Source organism: Odocoileus virginianus, chromosome 30 (assembly GCF_023699985.2).
Source record: "Odocoileus virginianus isolate 20LAN1187 ecotype Illinois chromosome 30, Ovbor_1.2, whole genome shotgun sequence".
Lineage (NCBI taxonomy): Eukaryota > Metazoa > Chordata > Mammalia > Artiodactyla > Cervidae > Odocoileus > Odocoileus virginianus.
Window position 1 is genome coordinate 38,313,614 of NC_069703.1, and position 19,344 is coordinate 38,332,957.

A 19,344-nucleotide genomic window follows, 5' to 3' on the forward strand; every position below is an offset into this window, starting at 1 on the left:
GCCTGAAGTTCTGCTGAGGTGCCCGTGATGAACAGTAAATCTGTTGAAATCAAGTAAAGACTTAGTGAAACCACTGCATGCAGACTGAAAGCCACATCAGTAATGAAGGGGATATTTTGATCTCCAGTTACTTGATTCTATATCCATCTCTCAGCTCATCCTAAGCTCATATGAGGATGAGATTCAGGACTTTGGGGTGTCCTAGAACACACCTTGGGTGCCCTGTGATTAGCAGGCATTAGGGCTCTCTCTAACCTCCTCCTCCTCCCAGCAGCCAAAGCAGGCCCATTCACCTCCCACTGACCACCGTCCCTCCCACAGAAAGAAATTTTCATGGCTCAAGGATTCATATGGTCACTCTTCTTATTTACAAAATCAGTAAACACACACATGGTTCAGAGAGGTGATGAGCCCTCAGCAACCCTCTCCTTCACCCTGGCTTGGACCCCAGTTGTGGACGACAGCATCCACCCAGCGGGAAAGGAATCTGACAGAAATTTTTCCTGTGTTTGTAACTTACAGACATGAGGGAATTGAGTAGGAGGTGAATTCTGGGGGTCTGGACCAGGGTGGGTTGACAGGTAAGAAAGCAGGGACAGGAGGTAAGTGAGGGAAAGGATATACAATTTTATAAATAACTAGAAAAAAATCTCAGCATTTCTTTTTTGGGGGGAAGGGGCACAGGCAGGAAGGCTAGAGGCATGTAGGGGCTTAAGTGGGAAGGGGAGAGATAGAGCTTGGGGCCAGAGTGGGTGAGGGATGATCTCTGAGCCTCAATTTGCCCCATCTTTAAAATGAACAGGTTGCCCTAGATGAACCTAAAGCAACTTGCTTACTCTGACATGCTAGGACTCTATAGGGTTCTAGGCCTGGAGGTTTTGGGACCAGAACCCTAGGAATAGGAAGGGGTTGGCAGGCACCCCCAGAGAGGTGGTTGATGCCCAATCAGGCTATGTCTCATCCCCAGGCTGGTACTGGGGTTCTGTGGAGGTGAAGTAGTCCTCAAGGAAGGACTGAAGGTACTCGAAGGTGGGTCTCTCCTCTGGGTCCAGACGCCAGGTTTGTTCCATGACTTCATACAGGGATGCTGGGCAGCCTGGGGGGCACGGCATGTGGTAGCCATGCTCCACTTGTTCCAACACTTCGCGGTTATTCATGCCTGTAAGGTAGGGCTCCGTCAGTCAGAGGGCCTGGCCCTCTGAAGAGGCAGCTAGGAAGAGGCTCTTCCCATGACCACCTTTCCACCCCCACTCCCCCAGCAAACCTGGGTAGGGGACTCGGCCCTTGGTGATGAGTTCAGTGAGCAGGATCCCAAAGGACCACACATCTGACTTGATAGTGAATCTGCAAAAGAGGGCAGCCTCTGGGGCTGTCCACTTGATGGGGAACTTGGTCCCTGGAGAGATCGAGGGAGAAGGGAAAGTTAGTGAAGAAATCCCTGAGAATCGCTGGATTAAAAGAATGGCATCTTTAGGGATGGGAACCCTAAGCACAGAGGTCTCTGGGCATAACAGGAAAGACCTGGTATCTAGCCAGAACTTGCTAAGGGTCTAGTATAGTGCTGGGCACTTTGCAAACATTGTAATAATTCTCATCATAATTATAGCTAACACCCATATAGCCTCGACCATGTGCCAGGCACTGTTTTAAGCAATTTACGTGCATTAACTCATGTTAACCTTCAGGAAAACCCTGTGAGTTTTAATATTTTTTTTTTTACTAGTATTATCCCGATTGTACAGAAGAGGAAAAGGTGGCACTAAGTAGTTAATAACTTGCCCAAATCATGCAGCTTCCAAGTGGCTAGGATTCAGACCTAGGCATTCTGGCTACAGCGTTTTTGCTATTACACTCTATGGTCTTTCACTTGAGATTTATAGAGGTGCCTGGAACATAGGAGGTGCTTGATAAATATCTGTTGTCTGAGTATTTTCATTGGGATTATTCACTGAGAATTCCATTGTGAGAAAAGACAGCTCCCAGAGAGGTTAAGTGACTTGCCCAAGGCCACATGGCTGGTAAGTGGAGGAACTGGGCTTGAACCCAGAGTTGCCTTTTACATTATATCGGAGTAGAAGTGTCCGGGATGGTCTGGGAGGAGGCAGGGCCCCAGGGCAGCCCCTTGGTGCACTGGGGAGCTCTTGGAAGGAGGGGTGAGGCAGGTCACCTTGCTGGGGGTTGTACTCGTCATCCTCGATGAGACGGGCCAGCCCGAAGTCAGCAATCTTGCACACCAGCCGCTCCCCGACGAGGATGTTGGCTGCCCTGAGGTCACGGTGGATATAGTTCATGCGCTCCATGTAGGCCATGCCCTCAGCAACCTGGGGGCGAAGGTATAGAGAGATGAGAACACCATATTTGTGTAAGCGATCTTTTGAAAAAATCCCATTTTTCAGAGTGGGGCCCAAAGAGAGAGGCAGGGTCCTGCCTCAGGTTGCACAGATGGTCCAGGCATTGGGGCTGCACTTCCAGGAGCAGGCTAGGTGCTGGAGGACCCAGGGGTTTGTGGAAGATAATAGGAGGGGCTCTGAGAGATAAAGGTGGCTGTCTCAGTTTACCTGTGCTGCCATGTCCACCAAATGGGGCAGCTTCAAAACATGACCCTCCCGGTCCTTGAGGAACTCCAGCAAGCTACCTGGGGAGGAGAACTCAGAAAATCAGCAGCAAGAAGGAGAGGGTGGGATGATTTGAGAGACTAGTATCCAAACATGTGCATTACCATATGCAAAAGAGATAACCAGTTTGATGTAGGAAGCAGGTCACCCAAACCTGGTGCTCTGTGAGGACCCGAAGGGATACGGATAGGGAGGGAGGCGGGAGGGACCTTCAGGGTGGAAGGGACACATGTATCCCTATGGCCGATTCATACTGATGCATGGCAAAAACCATCGCAGTATTGTAAAGTAAATATCCTTCAATTAAGATAAATTAATTTTAAAAAAAGAAAGAAAGAAAAGCAGCAGTTAAGACCCCACTCCCAGCCTAGGGCCTGCCTTCTCTCGCTTGGCCCCGCCCCCTGCTCCCAGGCCTCTCACCCTAGATCCGCGTCGCCCCAACCCCCACACACACACCCACTCGAGATCCCGCCAGGTGCCTCAACCCCTCACGGATTTCGCCCAGACCCTACTCCCACCGACAACCCTATTCTGCCCACATGTCTCGGACCGCCCCACGAGGCTCCGCCCCCGGGCACAGACCCCGCCCAGTCTACCTTGGCCCCGCCCAAACTCCCAGTGTTTTTTTTCTCATTCCAGGGCCCCTCACTCGGCCTCTGCCCAGCGTTCCTCGTCCCTTCACAAATCACCACCCCGGTTCCTCCCCCAGATAAACCCACCTTAAACTGGGAATCCCCCCGAAAACCCCGCCTTCCCAGACCCCGCGTGCTGACCCCGCCCCTCACCGTGGCACATGAACTCGGTCACGATGTAGATGGGCTCCTCAGACACCACCGCGTACAACTGCACCAGCTTGTCGTGGCGCAGCAGCTTCATGATCTGCGCCTCCGCCAGGAAGGCCTTCGGGGACATGGTGCCCGGCTTCAGCGTCTTCACTGCCACCTTGGTGCTGCCGTTCCACGTGCCTGTTGAGTGGAAAGGCTTGTCTGGACCAGCTCCCTGCCGCGCCCAGACCTTGCCCCGGCCTCGGCCCCGATCCCCCACACCACCACTCCCACCCACACCCCCTCCCCCGCTCTCGGGACCTCCGTACCCAGCCACACATCCCCGAAGCAGCCGGTGCCCAGTCGGCGCTCCAGCGTGATGGAGCTGCGGCTGATTTCCCAGGCGTCCTTGGCCAGACCCAGCGTCTGCGGCTTCATGGTGGTGCAGGCCGCAGTGAGCAGATGGCACAACCCATCGTTCACCTCTGGGCAGCGGGGCATTGGGAAGTTGAAGGTCAAAGGCGGCCAGGATGCTCCACACATTCCTCATTCCAACCCCAGCCTCCAAGACCAGTTATAAGCCACTAGAGCACAGCTGAGGGTCACAGGCCAAGGCAGAAGGCAACCCAGCCCACTGAGTAGGTGAACATGTTGCTGCCCTGGGAAGGAGGTGGCACCCGAGGGAGAGATAATTCCTGTAAGGATTGATGGCCTTCCCTTAAGAGGTGGCCCCCAGCTGGGCCTCCAAGGATAAGATGGGATTCTGACAGGTGGAAATGGACTTGGGAATTCCAGACAAAGGTGTGGACACGAAGCCTTCACCCTTCCACAGACCTATGCTTGGCCTAATCAACCAAAGCAAAAACTGGGTTTGGATGCTAAACTTCTCCTCCACCTTAGAGCCCATCCTCCAAGTCAGGTTCATTCAGTCTCCTACTCAGCTCAGACGTTAGGGGGGTGCTCTCGACCATGCAGAGCTTCACGCCTCAGTTTCCTCTGGAAACTTACAGAGCAGGATCCTGGGCCAGGCGTCCAGACAACTTGGGTTTTAGTTCCAGTCCAGGCACAACTGTTTTGGGAGCCCTTTCCCTTCCCTGGGCACCTCAGTCGCAGCCGATTGGTTCAGGAATCTCAAACGCACGCCAGCCTGAAGGGCTGCCCTCACCAAGGTAGTGCTGCACCAGCTCCTGCACGGAGTCAAACTGGGCCCTCGTGGTGATGTAGTAGCCCCCGGTGTCCAGCTTCCGGATCTTGTAATGCTTCACGTGATCGCCTCTGGCCTGGTCCCAATCCCGGATGGACAGGGAGTAGGCGCCTGTGGGCAAGGATCACCTTTGGGTCTGCTTTCCTCTTTACCACCCCTAGTCTGGGAGCCTGGGGAAGCCCAAAAGGCTGGGGACTCTGAAGTTGGATGGCCACACCCCTTGAACCCAGTCCCTGTCTTAGCTCAGCTCCTCCAACCCTCTCCCAGTCTTGGCCCTGACCCAAGCCCCACCCCACTGCTCCTGAAAGTGAAGTGAAAGTGAAAGTTGCTCAATCGTGTCCAACTCTTTGCGACCCCATGGACTATACAGGAATTCTCCAGGCCAGAATACTGGAGTGGGTAGCCTTTCCCTTCTCCAGGGGATCTTCCCAACCCAGGGATCGAGCCCAGGTCTCCCGCATTGCAGGCAGATTCTTTACCAGTTGAGCCACAAGGGAAGCCCATTGCTCCTAGCCCCACCCAAATGGCTAGCCTGCCCCCATTGGGTGGGCAGTGGCAGAACCCTCACCTTTGGTGGTCTCGCTCTCTCTAATGAGAAAAGCCCCTCGGGAGTTCCCTGCGGAGAGCAGCTGCCTCTCAGCATCCTTCCTCCCGATCTTTCCGAAGTACCACCTGTAGGGAAAGGCCAGCGAGAGTCAGATACACCTGGCTCAACCCCCAACTGAGCCTCCCAGGAAAAGTCACCTCACTAGCCAAGATTCGATTTCCTCACCCATGAAACGGGATCACACACCTGCTTTGCAGCCTGACAAGGAGGATCACAGAGCAGAGATGTAGAGAATGCCTGGCACACAGAAGTTACCCTATGAAGCTTAGGCTTCTCCTCTTCCCTCTCCGGGTTTCCCTCTTAGTTATTTATTTATTTGGCTGCAAGGGATCTTCCTTTCACTGCGAAGGTTTCTCCCTAGTTGGGGCTCACACAATCTAGAGGGCGGGCTCAGTAGTTGTGTGCATGGGCTTAGCTGTCCCCACGGCACGTGGGATCTCAGCTCCAGGACCAGGGGTCGAATCCCTGTCCCCTGCATTGGAAGGTGGATTCTTAATCACTGGACCACTAGGGAAATCTCCTGAGTGTCTCCTGAATTAAAATTGCTAGACGTCATCAGGGGGTCACTACAGTTCCTTCCATAGGCTCATTTACAGATGAGGAACTTGAGGTTCAGAGAGGAGAACTGACCTGCCCACAAGGCTAGCTGATGAGCGCTATCTAAAACCTTTGCCTCCTGCCCTACTTCTTTTCCCATCATCACATGCAGTCACTCTGGTTCCTCTCTCCACATGCCCCTCAAACCCTTTCCTCATTTGGCATCCAGAACAACACCCTTTTCTGCTACTCTTCCTTTCTTTTTTTACCCCCTTGGCCATAGAGCATGACTTGTGGGATCTTAGTTCCCTGCCCCAGGGATTGAACTCAGGCCAAGGCAGTAGTTAGGACGCTGAGTCCTAACTACTGGACCACCAGGGAAGTCCCCTTCTCCCTCTTTTGAACTGCTCCTGCCCAGTTCTGACTGCTGCTTTTCCTCCACTTTCTAAAGTCTGAATGTTGTTCTAAGTCTCAACTTCAACTGAGACCTCAAGTATTCCTGCTATCTCTTGGATATACCTCCTGGGACTGAACTGTAGCCTTGAGCCAATGGTGAGAGTACAATGCGAGGACAGCCAAAGTGACCATAGGTGCCACAGAAGACTCAGGTGTCATTTGATCGCTAAATTGGCTTATGATCATTTTGGGCTGAATTAAAAGGAACACAGTTTTCAAATTAAGGGAGGTGGCAGTCTCAGTGAACTCTGGGACTGTCAAGCTATGCCTGGTTACTAAGCACAGTCTGGGGAACAAGGAAAGGTGTTGGCGAGTAGTGTCCAGGAAGGCAGGCAGGGTGGGGAAAGGAGAAGCTATGTAGACAGATCACATTCTCAAGTTTTTTCAATGCTTTGCCCCCTCCTCACACCGGGATATTAGCTACTTCCTTAATCATTGACACAACAATAACGGCACCTATTCTGTGTCAGGCTCTGCTGTCTTACATGTGTGTATCCATTTTATTCTTATAACAATATTGTGAAATAAGTAGTTATTAACCCCCATTAGACAGATGAGGAAATTGAAATACCTAGTGGTTAAGCAACTTACCCAGAGCTACACAACTCTTAAGCTGTGCTGCCAGAATAGGAACCCAAGCTGTCTGCTCTCGGACCTGCGCTCTTAACCACGACAGCGCTCTTAACCACAACGCTGCACGGAGCACCTCTCAGAGCTTCATGACACTGCCTCTGAGATGTGGACCCCCAGACTTCTCACGTGCCTCATCACCTCTCCTCTCCTCCAAGAAGCCTCCTATCACCCTCTCCGGATGAAGGCCTCATGCCATTTGAGCTCTGGAGCCCGTCCACTGGCCTCTGCTCAGGGACACCTCTCCCCCAGCGGCCAGCCCCCATCTGCCTCCTCTCCATCCCACCAGCCCCTACATGTGGCCACACTTCTTCTTTCCCCAAAGGAAACCATTCTAAGCTCTATCTTACCACCAAGGTTCTGCTGTATCTCTCACCTTCCTTCACTTGAAAAAGCCCTTCACACTGGGTCTCTGCTTCCTCACCTCCCACTCCCTCCCAGGCTCTGCTGTCTGGCCTCCACCCTGACTTCACGCGGAGGGATGTCTGACCAAGGCCAACCCTGTTGCCAAATCCAGTGGCAGCTTCTGACATTCCCTCTCTTGTTTTCTGAAACCTCCCCTCTGCCTTCTTGGTTGTTCTGACTTGGCCTGGCCTGGTCTGCCAACAGCTCCTTCTCCCTCACGTCCAGCTTTTTCCAGAGTTGGGTCCTAGGACCAGTCTCTTTCATTTTCTTCCTTCACTCCTCTGTGCAGCTCTGACGATTCTTTCCACTCTGAAGAGTCCTGAATTTCCACCCCAGCCCAGGCGTGACCTCTGCAAGAGCCACAGCCAACAAACTAAGGAATCTCAGTGATGGTTAGAAAAGGATGCCCCTTCATCTGGGCTAATGCCGGCACATGGCTTAGCATGGCTGGGCAGTTCTCATACAAAGCATACCCAATCTAACTGCTGACCTAATTGTGAGTGTTCCCCTCCATGAATTCCACCTAACAAGCAAACCCCTCCTCGTGTATCTGTACCTGTTCCTGGGTTCCCCACTTTAGCAAACAGCACCCACTTGGCTCCACAAGAAGCCTTTGGGTCACTTTGGATTCCTCTCACTTCCCACAACCCAGCAGCAAATCAGTCACCAAGTCCTTGTGACTCCTACTCTGCGGTCTCTCCCATCTCTACTTTTCCTATATATGGATGTATATGTGAAGCTAGATAAAAACTGTTTGTGAGCCTCAGTTTCCTCGTCCGTAAAATCCATAGAGAATTAAATGAATCAAGGTATATAAAGTACCTGTCACAGTATCTCAATTTCATCAGGGTATTAAAAAATGATATTTCTTTGATTACTTAACAGAATTTATTCTAAGTAATGTCTCCTTCTATGTGTTTAGCACTTCACGGTTTTTTAAAAAGCTCGTACATTGTTGTTATCGCTGAGAGAATATGTATTTATATATGGCTTCCCTAGTGGTTCAGTTGGGAAAGAATCTGCCTCCAACACAGGAGACCCAAGTTCAGTCCCTGGGCTGAAGGGAATGGCAACCCACTCCAGTACTCTTGCCTGGAGAATTCCATGGACAGAGGAGCCAGGCAGGCTACAGTCCATGGGATTGCCAAGAGTTGGACATGACTGTGAGACTAACTTGCATTTTCATATACATATAATGCTTAGCAAATGTAGCCAGACTAGCTGGGTTCAAATACCAGCTCCAGGAATTTACTAGCCATGTGAACTTGGGCAGGATATTTAATTCCTCTCTGCCTCAGTTTCCTCATTTGTAAACCAGTATAGTATTAGTTTCTGACTTTGTTAATACACAGAAAACACTCTGAATAGTGCTCAGAACATGGTATGTGCTGGATAATATTACCAACTGTTAGTATCATCTCTCTTATCTTCTCGTATCCTCACAATGGCCTTACAGGATTATAGATAAGGAGACAGACTGAGAGTGTAGCTGCAACTTGCTCAAGAGTGGCCTTGAATCTGGACTCCAGAGCCCTGCCCTTGAGGCTGGCGTCCCCCCATCCTTACTCACTCTTCAGCCTGGATGGAGTCCACAGGGGCCACGTAGTTGCTGGGAATGTAGCCAGTGTGTCCGGAGCTGAGGGACCGAGCCTCCCACCAGTCACCCTCGCTGGAGACACAGAACAGAGGGTTTCGTTGGCAACCTAGCCCCTGGGGCACCGTGGGGCCAGGCAGGGTCACATCAAGGATCAGGCGAACACTGGCCCTGCCAACCCCTCACCCGGAACACACCACCCCCAGGGCTTTTGCCTGTTTTGCCCCCAGCCACTGCAGCTGCCCTGGGAGCTTTTTCTCAGCAGAAGGAGTCTGTGCGGGGACATCTGGGCCTCCTGGCGTTCTTTTCTGGCACCTCAGCTGGGCTGGGGTTTGGGCAGGCAGTGAACAGCTAAGTAGGTCACTTCCCCATTAAAAACCCCTCCAATGGCTCCATTTCCTTCTTGATAAAATCCAGACTCCTCAAGATGGCTTAAAAAGCCCTGCGGAATCTGTTCCCACCCAGTCCTCCAGGATCTGTTCTGCACTTCAGACTTTATGACCCTCCTATACTGAACCACTTGGTGGTTTCCAGAAGTCATCATTTAGTTTCATTCTAACTCTCTTCCTTTTTTGTTACCTCTTCTTTCAATGTCTCTTCGTTTTTCTAGTCTCAGTTTAGAAATCACCTCCTACAGAAAGCCTGCCCTGATCACTGCTACCCTCGAGGCCCTGGTTGGTATTCTTTCCGTGCCCGTAGTTCCTCAGGCTTCCCCTACATAGTAGCAGTTACCCAGAGATTGTTATTGTCATGTCTCCTTCTCCAGTTAGACTGGCATTTCCTGAGGACAAGGACCAGGTAAGATTCCTCTCTGGGTCCTGAGCTGGGGGGGCCTGATCACTTACGTGTTGTTCAGGATGTGGAACTTCTCGCCCTTGGTGAAGGTGAGATCGTCCTCCGTTCGGGCCTCATAGTCATAAAGAGCGATGAACATGGTCACCCCAATCCCTGCAGAGCCAGGGTTACTCATCAGAGGGCCCCCCAGAAGCTACACCCCCAGAGTCCTGTTCCCCATACAGGCACTCTGCCTCCCCACTGCGACAGCGCCCTGAGCTCAAAGGTCTTTGGAATCCAGTGGATTTCTGATTTGGACCTCATGGATTCAGGACACATACCATCGAGCTCATCCCTCCTCCCTTGGGGGCTCCCTGGGAGTCCCTTCTGCTCTCCCCCACCAAGCAGACATCCCACTGGTAACAGTCTTCCGAGTCCTTCTGTCAGACGGGGAACAGAGCTCTGTCTGCCCCTCAGATGGGGGTTTCTGAGGGTAAGGCTGGACGCACTCCCTCAGACTGGGCGCTAAAGGCAGGGCTGTGTCTCCCAAGTCATCCCGGAGGTTACGAAGGACAAGGCCAAGTCTCTCCTCCCCCGAGGTCCTGTGAGGGTCCAGTCAGTGCCTGCCTCCAGGCCCCTGGACTCACCTGAGATGCCCCGGATGGTGCCCGCATCAAGGAAGGCGGAGCTGGCGGGCTGAGGGGAGAAGCTGTTGTAGTTGGGGATGTGGGGAAAGGAAGATGTAGGCCGGCTCTGAGTAGGGTCGGGGCCATAGCGGTCTGCAGCCCCATAGCTCCTGAAGTCCCCTTCTAGGCTACCATCCTCCTTGGCCCCCGGCTCCAACTTCTTGCAGAACACACAGCCCATGCCAGGTGCCCTGCTATAGAAGGGGGGCATGCTTCACTCGGGGGTCCCTGTGAAACCTGCCACCCTAGGCACATGTGCACGCACACTGACATACACGCACACAGGCGTGCAGCTGCCTTGCTCAGGCCTGGGGGGAGGGGGTCCTCCCCAAGTGGAGGGATAAAGGGGGGCGGGGTCACCATTCTGTTCACCCCCACAGCTGCTTTAGTGTTTCTGGAGAGTATGTATCTCCTCCACGGGACTGGTTTTCTGTTTCGGGATGTTTATTTATATGTTATTTATATGTTTTTGCCTCCTATTGCTTCAGTGTGTTGGGTTTCTATGACCCCCCTCAGAGTGCTTGTGTGTGTATCTTTCTTGTGTCTCTAAGTATTTGTGAGTTTGCTTATGGGTGCGTGTCTTTGTGTGTGTCTGGGCAGCTCTTTGTGAATGTCTGTGTCTGTGTGTATGTGAGTGTGTGGACGTTCTTGTATGAAACGACTCTGTGTGCTCATATCTGTTGGAGTGTGTCCATATGCACGCGTTTCTGTGTCAGCATGGGTGTGTGTGTCTGTGTTTGCAGGCGTGTGTGAGTGAGTGCGTCTGTGTGTCATGACCATGCGTGTGGCCCTGTGTGGGAGCACTTGTGCCTGTCTGCGTGTGTGTATCTGTGTGTGCAGGTCTGCATCAGTCCGTGTGCGTATGTGCGTGTCCATGCATGTGCGCATGTCTGTGTGTCGATGCATGTTTGTGTGTGAGTGAGTGTGAGGGCTGTGTGCCTGCACCTGGAGAGTCCCTGCAGAGGGGGATCAAGGCCATTTCCTGTCGTGGGTCCAGCCTCTGGCCTTTCAAGCTGCCTCACTCTGGCTCCTCCATCTGTTACCTAGCAACAGGGCCCTTGTAGGAGGAAGGGGCTGTGAGGAATTGTGGGGCCCAGAGAGGCCACCGCCACCCCATTTCCTGACCCGGGGAGCCCTCAGCCCCCACTCACCCCTCAGGCCCCTACTCCTGCGTCAGTGGGGCTGCGGCATGGTCCTTGGGAGGGGCCGGAGACCTGAGGGCGAGACAGAGGACACGGAAGATGAAGTCCCTGCCAGGCTTCTGGCGGCCAGATGCCCACGCCCGTCCTCTCCAGGGAAGCCAGGGGCCTGGGCTCTGCCCCGACAGGACTCCTCCTTCCTTTTCGTCCTGGCCTCCACGGCTCACTTAAACATCCACCCTCACACAAGACCCACCACCCACGCCAGCCCTCTCACACGCATCTCCACCTGACACATCAGTACACGAGCAGCAGAGTCACACGCAACACGTACACGCACCCCTGGTGAGTGGGCTCAGCAGCACCGCCACACAGCAACACAACTAAGCCGCGCGAGCCCAGGCCCCGGTGCACGGTAGCGTGCACACGGGCACGCGCACACAGGTTGCCCGCTCAGGCCAACAGACCCGTGCACTCACGCACGCACATCTCTGGGGTAGACCCAGGCCTCCGTCGGCCCTATTCGGTTCCCCCTAGGCCTCTGATCACTGTCTTCTAAAACCAAGCCCTCCCTCTGGGTCCTGCCTTGGCACCCACCCTGGTCTGGGTAAACCCCAGCAGCCCCAGGACCACATGGAGTAGCCGAGGGGAGGAGGAACCTACCTCCAGAGCTTGTTCCACACCATGGAAAGGCCCAAGTCAGAAGTCAGGACCACCAGGTCTGACTTGGGGTGCCCCCAAGGGAGCCAAGGCTTTCCCGGTAGCTGTGTCCTCTGAGTGACAAGGCAGGCAGGTCATTGAGCAAGGGCTCCCCACGCCCTGCCAGAAACTCCGCCATTGCAACACTTAGAGAGGAACTGCCGGGGAAAGGGCTCAACTTCCTCAGATGTGAGCTCCAGGGTGGGGCCAACCCGGTGTGCCTCCGTTTCTCCCAGAGGACCCTCAGGACAGGTGTCCTGCCTTGCCTTTCTTCACTCCTGAGTCTGGTTCCCTTTACGGATATCCCCCCTCTCCTCTCTATGGGTCCGGCCCCACCTGTCCAGCCAGCACCACTCACCTCTTCCAGGAAGCCTTCCTGGATCCACCAGATCTAGCTGCTTGGCTGATGGCCCTGTCACATCAGTGCCTTGTGACCCTCGCTCTAGACCCACCAGCCTGTCTCATGCTCCGCTGCAACCGTTCTCCCGTGTATGTGTAGGGGGTGACACCCATGTGGTGAACTATGAGGCGGGCTGTGGTTTGAGCTCCAAAATAGCCCCCGTTCACCAAGCCATTGCCGAGATCTTCGCCTCAGGACCTCAGGACCCCTCCCCTGGGGTGAAGCCACTGTGTGAAAGCCTCCAAGGTGCTCAGGGCTGGTGAGGCTCATGGAGAGTACAGACACAGAGGTGGAGGAGGGGCATCTCCAGCCAAGGGAGGGGATTTCAGGCACTCAGGGGTCAGACGGGGGTAAGAGGAAAACACAACCTTCAGGGTGAGAATGGAGGTCTTCTCACAGGAAGACACGCGCACATCTCAGACGGCACACAGCCCTGCCAACACATTCTCAGACACCCCTGTCACCTCGGCTACACAACAGAGCCTCACATGGAGTCTCTGAGCTCCTCTGTACAGATTCACAGACATAGACATCTAGGAATAGACACACACCTTCAGCCTTCACCCATTTACACACACACACAGAGCCTCTCCCATTACAGCCTTCCTCTATGTCAGCCACTGCATTAAACACTTTATACATATTACCTCATTTTATTCTCATGACAACTCTACAAGGTTAAGTATTATTATTAATGCTAAGGCACCCAAGGCACAGAGTGGTTTAGAAACTTGCCAAAGGCCACACAGATGAGGTATCCTGGCGTTTGGTTCCAGGGTTTGAACCACTTCTCTCCATTGCCTGGTCACAGACACAGAGGATTCCAGCCATTCCTTCAAGCACACACAGGTGTAATGAGCCTCCACCAGGAAACCCAGAGATATATGTAGTCTTCCTCTCCCCCAGTCACAGACCCACACAGAGCTCCTCTCTACGAGTTTCAAACTTACACGATCTCTTGAGTCCCCACTTAGACATGATGCTGCCACTGCCAACAATAGACAGGTATATGTTACCCCCACCTTTAAAAATCAGCCTAAGAGGATCCCTGAATTCTGCAAACCTGGAATGGGGAGGGGGTTCAGAGACCCTCCAAGAAGGAGGCAGAGGGAGAGCCCCGGCAAGGCTGATGGCATGGGCAGCGGGGGCAGGGGTAAGGGTGTGTTGGTATCGGTTTAGTTCAGTTCAGTCGCTCAGTCGTGTCCGTGCTGGTACACTGACTCTTAAAAGAAACGGGGGAATAAAAAGGCCCAGATTTGTAGCATTTGCTGATTTCCATGGTGTAAATATTCCCACCATGGCCGATTTCAAGTTACCGAAGTGACTTGCTGAATGCTGGGCTGGAAAGAGATTTGCAGAATCAGCTCCCCAGGGCCGGTACTAGGTAGCTGGCTCCAGCACACCACTGCCAGAAAGAAACAAAGAGACAAACAGAGACTGAAATGAGAGGCAGCGAGACAGAGGGGGACAGAGGCTGAGAAACAGAGGGGTAGAGACAGAGAACTAAAGAGACAAAGAGGAAAGAGAAAGGGAACACGGAGGGTCCTCTCTGCTCGGCATCTGCATGAAAACAGCCCCCAGGAATCTTTGTCCTCCTAGCTCTCATCTCAGCTACAAGCTACCAATGCCTAGGGGCATAATTTGACTTCCTAGAAATCTGGGGAAGCGGGTGGGGAGGCGACAACTATTAGTTTTAAAACGTTAATGTATTAAACACCTACTCTGTGCCTGGGGCTTCCCTGGTGGTGGCTCAGACCGTAAAGAATCCACCTGAAATTCAGGAGACCTGGGTTCCATCCCTGGGTTGGGAAGATCCCCTGGAGAAGGGAATGGCCACCCACTACAGTATTCTGGCCTGGACAATTCCATGGACAGAGGAGCCTGACAGGCTTCAGTCCCTGGAACTGCAAAGAGTCGGACACGACTGAGCAACTTTCTTCACTTCACTTCACTCTGTGCCTGGCACAATGCCAAGCAAGTCCCATGATTGATCTCATTTAGTGACCCTATGAGGTAGGTTTTATTATTACCCCTATTTTACAGATAAGGAAACCAAGTCACAAAGGTGTTAAATAACTTCCCAAAGACTACCTACACAGCGAGTAAGGGGAAGCTAAAACACAACCCCAATCAATTTGGCTCCAAAGTCCATCATAAGCACTGCTGTATTTTGAAGTCCTCGTGAAATCAACACAGTATGCGCCTTCATGAGCCCTCACAGAGTGCCAAGCGCCATGCTACACACCCTGAATCCTCATTACAGCCCAGAGTGGGGGAAGTGACCTCCCAGGGTCTCTCAGCAACCACCGATTTTCAATAGCCCTTAGAAATCTGAATTCAGGTCTCTCTTTTCACAGCACCGATATAGGTTGCCTGCTTACAAAGGGAGCGGCTCAGAGACCCGCCACAAGCGTTCTGGTCACTGCAGGGACTTGAGTCTGTTAATAAACAGGCCTCTTGAACATCTGGTTGACAGGAGTTGGCTTTCAAAGTCTGATCTGGGTCAAAATCAGGCTGTGGATGTCAGAGCTGAGGTCCGATCCTGGACCATGGTGTTTCCCACCTTCAGCATCTCCCCTTCTTTGTGGCCCTCCCGAGTTTTGGGGCCTTGGTTGAATGACATCAGCCTTCTGAGCCTCTGTTTTTGCATCTCTATCTTCTGTGCAGTTGTTGGAAAGGCTCTTGGCCAGTGTGATTAAGAAAGACTGAGAACCATAAGCAGCAAAGCTAGAAGGGCCCCCAGGGATGATTTATCAGTCTACCTCTCTCTTGTGTGGAGAGGGGAAGTGAGTTGTTGGAGGTCAAACAGCCAGACCTGGGATTCAAAGCCAGCACTATTAATTCATGTACAGAGTTCTGTTCCCAGCTGTGCTCTCCAAAGCCTGAGCAGGGAGGTCATGCCCTCTCTGATTGGTGAATGTCATATTTCCTACCCAGTCCCTGGACAACTGATCATACCACCCCTGCCATATATATGGCAGCTGGCCACAAAGCGGAGAAACTGCCCACCTCCCACCCCTCCTCCTGGACATAGGAGCCCGAGATGCACCCATCCTTTCTTGAGGTCTATACTTGCCAACAGCACATCAGGGCTTTGATGTAGACACAGGATGTCCTGTTCCCCCCTGACTTCTGCCAAGTATCTGTGGGATCTGGAGACTGATTTCGGCTCAAATTCTACCCGACTTGAGACATTGGGCAGGTCGCTTCACTTCTCGCTGAGCTGTAGTCTCTTCGCCTAGAAAATAGGAATCTAAATCTCTGCCTCCTGGGGTTGCTCCTGAGCCTCAATTGCGGTCAAGCCCCTAAAAGCACCGGGTGCACTCTAGTTGCTCTGTGAACTTTCACTTCGGATCCTTTCCCTTGAGGAAGCCCCCTCCAAGGCCGAGGGAGGAGAAGGGCTCCCTCTCTGTGATGGGGCAGAGAAGAAAGAGAAGTGCTGGGGTGAGGTGGGAGGGCTGAGCTGGCCCAGCTGCCTGGGGGATTTCACCAAAAGGGAACTGGGACTGAAAAGGCACAGGAAACCACCATCCAGCAAGAGTTCCGGCTTCTCCTCAGGGCTTCAGGCTGGCCCGGTGGGCAGGCCCAAGTCTCAGGCTCGCTGCAGCCCATCCCTCGCCAAGGCCTGGCCCTTCTGATGAAGGCTTCCATTCCTCACTGAGACCTTCCACCCCTCCCTGGCTCTCGTGCCCTTCCTGAGCCTCCATCTCCCTCACTGAGGCCTGCATCTCTCATAGAACCTCCAACCATCTCACATCACTCAGGCCTTATCACCCCCACCCCTAACACCCAGGGGCTAAGAAGACAAAGCCGGCTCTGATTCTATCACTCTGGTAAGGCCAGTGTGTGGGGGTGAGGGAGGGGCCACACTAGCTTTCCCGTCCACAGGGTCCTCACCGTGTCAGCTGAATTTTCTCCACTTCTTGTTGGTAAAAGTGTTTTCTCATCGGTTGCTGAAAACCTACCCACTAGCCTCTAAAATAGAGATCTTGAGGGACTTGAGATTCTTGGGGGATGGAAAGCCATGAGTTGGTCCAGGGTGAACGGAGGGAGTAGGAGTCTGAATTTCACAGCGCGGCCAGACAGGAAGTACCCTTCCCCAGGTCCGGTCAGAGGCCAGCCTGGGTGACTGTGCAGGAAGGGCCCTGGGTCCTCTTTCCCCCGCCCTGGGGTCCCCCTGCCCATCCTCCCAAGGTCTGGCCACTTCCTTTGCCACATCAGCCCCAGGTGGCTGCAAAGAACACCCAAACACCCACACACATGCTCACATGCTCAAGCTCATTCACTCACAGCCCAAACCATACTCACAAACACTCTCCACCCTCACTCACAGCTTCACACCCACTGGGAAGCAAGAACCAGCCACACAGCCCAGGAAACCCATATGTTTTTTCACCACTGCCCCCCTGGCTCCCCTCTCCTCTCCAGAGGGCAACGGAATTTGGTCGGGATGAGGAGGGAATGTAGGCTTCAGTTCTGTCTACATCCTTCACCACATCAGGGACAGGATGCCCCGGCTTCTGGGTCCCTACTGCTGACCTGTCAGTTATTCACTCCCGAACCTCCATCTTCCCATCTGAGAAGTGGGAACAGAGCCTCGCTCTCCCACCACCACACTCACAGATGGAAGGATGTCAAAAGACTCAGGGATCACTGGTTTCAATAAAATGAAGTTTCAGGTCTTCCCTGGCAGTCCAGAGGTTAAGACTCCATGCTTCCAATGCAGGAGGCATGGGTTCAATCCTTGGTTGGGGAACTAAGATCCCACGTGCCACGCAGCATGGCCAAACATTTTTTTTAAATAAAACAATTTAAAAAAAGAAAACGAAGTTGCAATGAAATGCATATTCTTGAACTTTGCATTATTTGGAATTGAGAAGAGCAAAACTTGCTGACAAACCGGTGTTTATACCATAAACCCACACACACAAAAAAATCACCAAAAATAATAATAATAATAATAATAATAATAAGGGGAGGGTCAAGGACAGTCTCAAACTGGCTGACTTTCTCAGTATGGGGCCTCAACAGACCCACAAATATCTATTTTATAAGAAGTCACCTGTGTTTTTGTCCCTGGAGGCCCTGTCAGGCTTTCTGGTCCAGCTCTACGCTTATGAGAAACTGAAGAGGCTACCCCGAGAACACCGGGTGGGGTGGGAGATGGGGGTGGGGGAAACTGCTTACTGCACCCCAGTCCCAAGACTGGGGATAAGCTGGGGGGTGGAAGCTGGGTAGGGGCAGGGATAATTTCCTACATAATGCAAATGAGGAAATTAAGGCCCAGAGAGGCCCCATAATTTGCCTAAAGTCACACAGCAATCAAGGTTCCAGTCTGGCTAAGACCCTGAGACTGCAGATCTCCCGCCGCCCCGATCCCTGAACACTCGCACATCGTCGCCTTACTTATCTGCCCCGCAGCTCGCCCCCAACTAAGGACTCAAAATGGGGGCGGGGGAGGGGCCCACAGAGGGCAACGCGGGCGTTGAGCCCCGCGGCTGCCCAGAGCAAGGCTCAGTCCCTCCGCCCTCTTGTAACCATGGAGACAGCCCCTCCCGGCAATCGCGGTCAAAGGCAGGATTTCCGTCGGGGCGGCCAGCAATTCCCGGATCCCGAGAGGAACGTGGACCGAGATCACCGCTGCGGGCGGGGAGGGGGCACCCAGAGAGGCCCATCCCTGCCGAGGGCGGGGACTTCCCCAGGAAACCGGGACCCACGCCTCCTGCGCGTTGCAGGAGTCCCCTCGCCAGCCGGGACCCGCCCACCTGTGCGGGGCTGCAGCGTCTAGGGGGGCGCTTGTGATAGCCTCCCCTCCCTTCCCGGCCGCTGGCCTCACCCCACCTTCGACTTCTGCTGATTCCGGATAGAGAGACTTCCTGGACCCTCGGGATTGCGACCCACATTCCGCGTCCTCCAGAAACGGTTTTCCTTGACTCCTTTCTGGCAGACTCCCTCCCCGCCCACCTAAAAGTCGTTCCTCTCTTCCAGACCCCTCAGGTTCTCCCCAGATTCTCACTTTCAAGGTCCCTTTTAGTTTCTCAACCCAGATCCTTTTGGGGATCCCCCCAGTTTCCCTCTTCCGACTCAGCCCCTTCCCAACTTCGTTTCTGCAGGTTCCCACCAGATCTTTTTGGGGGGGTCCTTTTAGTCTACTTTCCCCGCGTTCCCTCAGCCCTCTCCCCAAATTGTATCAGTTTTTCACTCTCCAGGGTCCCTCCGTTTTCCTTCTTATGTCCTTTTCGGGGTGAGGTCCCTTTGGCCTTCTACTCCCTCAGCTCTCCTCCCCAAGTTTAGGGCTTCCTCTCCGCACCCCACGTCCCCCTTTCTTCCTAACCACGAAGGGGCTGGGGGCGGGGTACCGCCGGCCCTTCCAGCTCCCCCGACGGCTCCTACCTGGTCCCAGGCGAGACCGCTTCTGACTGACCCTGGGGCTAGCCGGCCGGGGCTCCCAGCAGCCACGAGTGCCGAAAGGGGTGGGGGCGAGCAAACGGGGGTGCTGCCCGCCTCTGACCGCGGTCCCCCTCTCGTCAGGGAGGAGGAAGCCGCCTCGTCGGACTTCTCTTATTGCAGCGGCGGCGGCGCGCGCGGTGGCGGTGGCGACAGGGAGAATTTGCAGTCACGCCCCAGCCCCAAGCCAGCTGCCCGGCGGCAGCGGGGAGGGGCCCTCACATCCCAGGCCCTCCCGCCCCCGCTTCCCACCTCCCCCGAGTTACCGCTGCTCAGCTTTCCCAGGCCTCTCCCCGCCCACCGCCGACCCACCCCCGACCCATCCCAGCACCTCTCCGCTGACCTGAACCCTTAGCATAGACTTCCCCGAGACCCCCTTCAAAGTGG

At 53.8% G+C, this 19,344-nt stretch overlaps 1 protein-coding gene across 6 annotated transcripts; it reads right to left on the reverse strand.

The window, feature by feature from the left end:
- Positions 1–345: 345 nt before the first annotated feature.
- Positions 346–19,101, reverse strand: FGR (FGR proto-oncogene, Src family tyrosine kinase). 6 transcript variants are annotated; one of them, XM_070459010.1, is made up of 13 exons: positions 18,904–19,101; positions 11,424–11,486; positions 10,234–10,463; positions 9,658–9,760; positions 8,789–8,887; positions 5,152–5,255; positions 4,545–4,694; positions 3,709–3,864; positions 3,401–3,580; positions 2,559–2,635; positions 2,168–2,321; positions 1,265–1,396; positions 346–1,159 (listed from the first exon to the last, which is right to left on the reverse strand). In XM_070459010.1, the coding sequence occupies exons 3-13, from the start codon at positions 10,451–10,453 to the stop codon at positions 951–953; spliced, it is 1,584 nt and encodes a 527-aa protein (XP_070315111.1). In that variant the 5' UTR covers positions 10,454–10,463; positions 11,424–11,486; positions 18,904–19,101; the 3' UTR covers positions 346–950. The 6 variants fall into 6 exon arrangements, with proteins under 6 accessions (XP_070315111.1, XP_020764793.1, XP_070315110.1 ...); XM_020909134.2 differs by having other exon boundaries at positions 10,234–10,466; XM_070459009.1 differs by lacking the exon at positions 18,904–19,101 and adding an exon at positions 12,469–12,953.
- Positions 19,102–19,344: the final 243 nt, after the last annotated feature.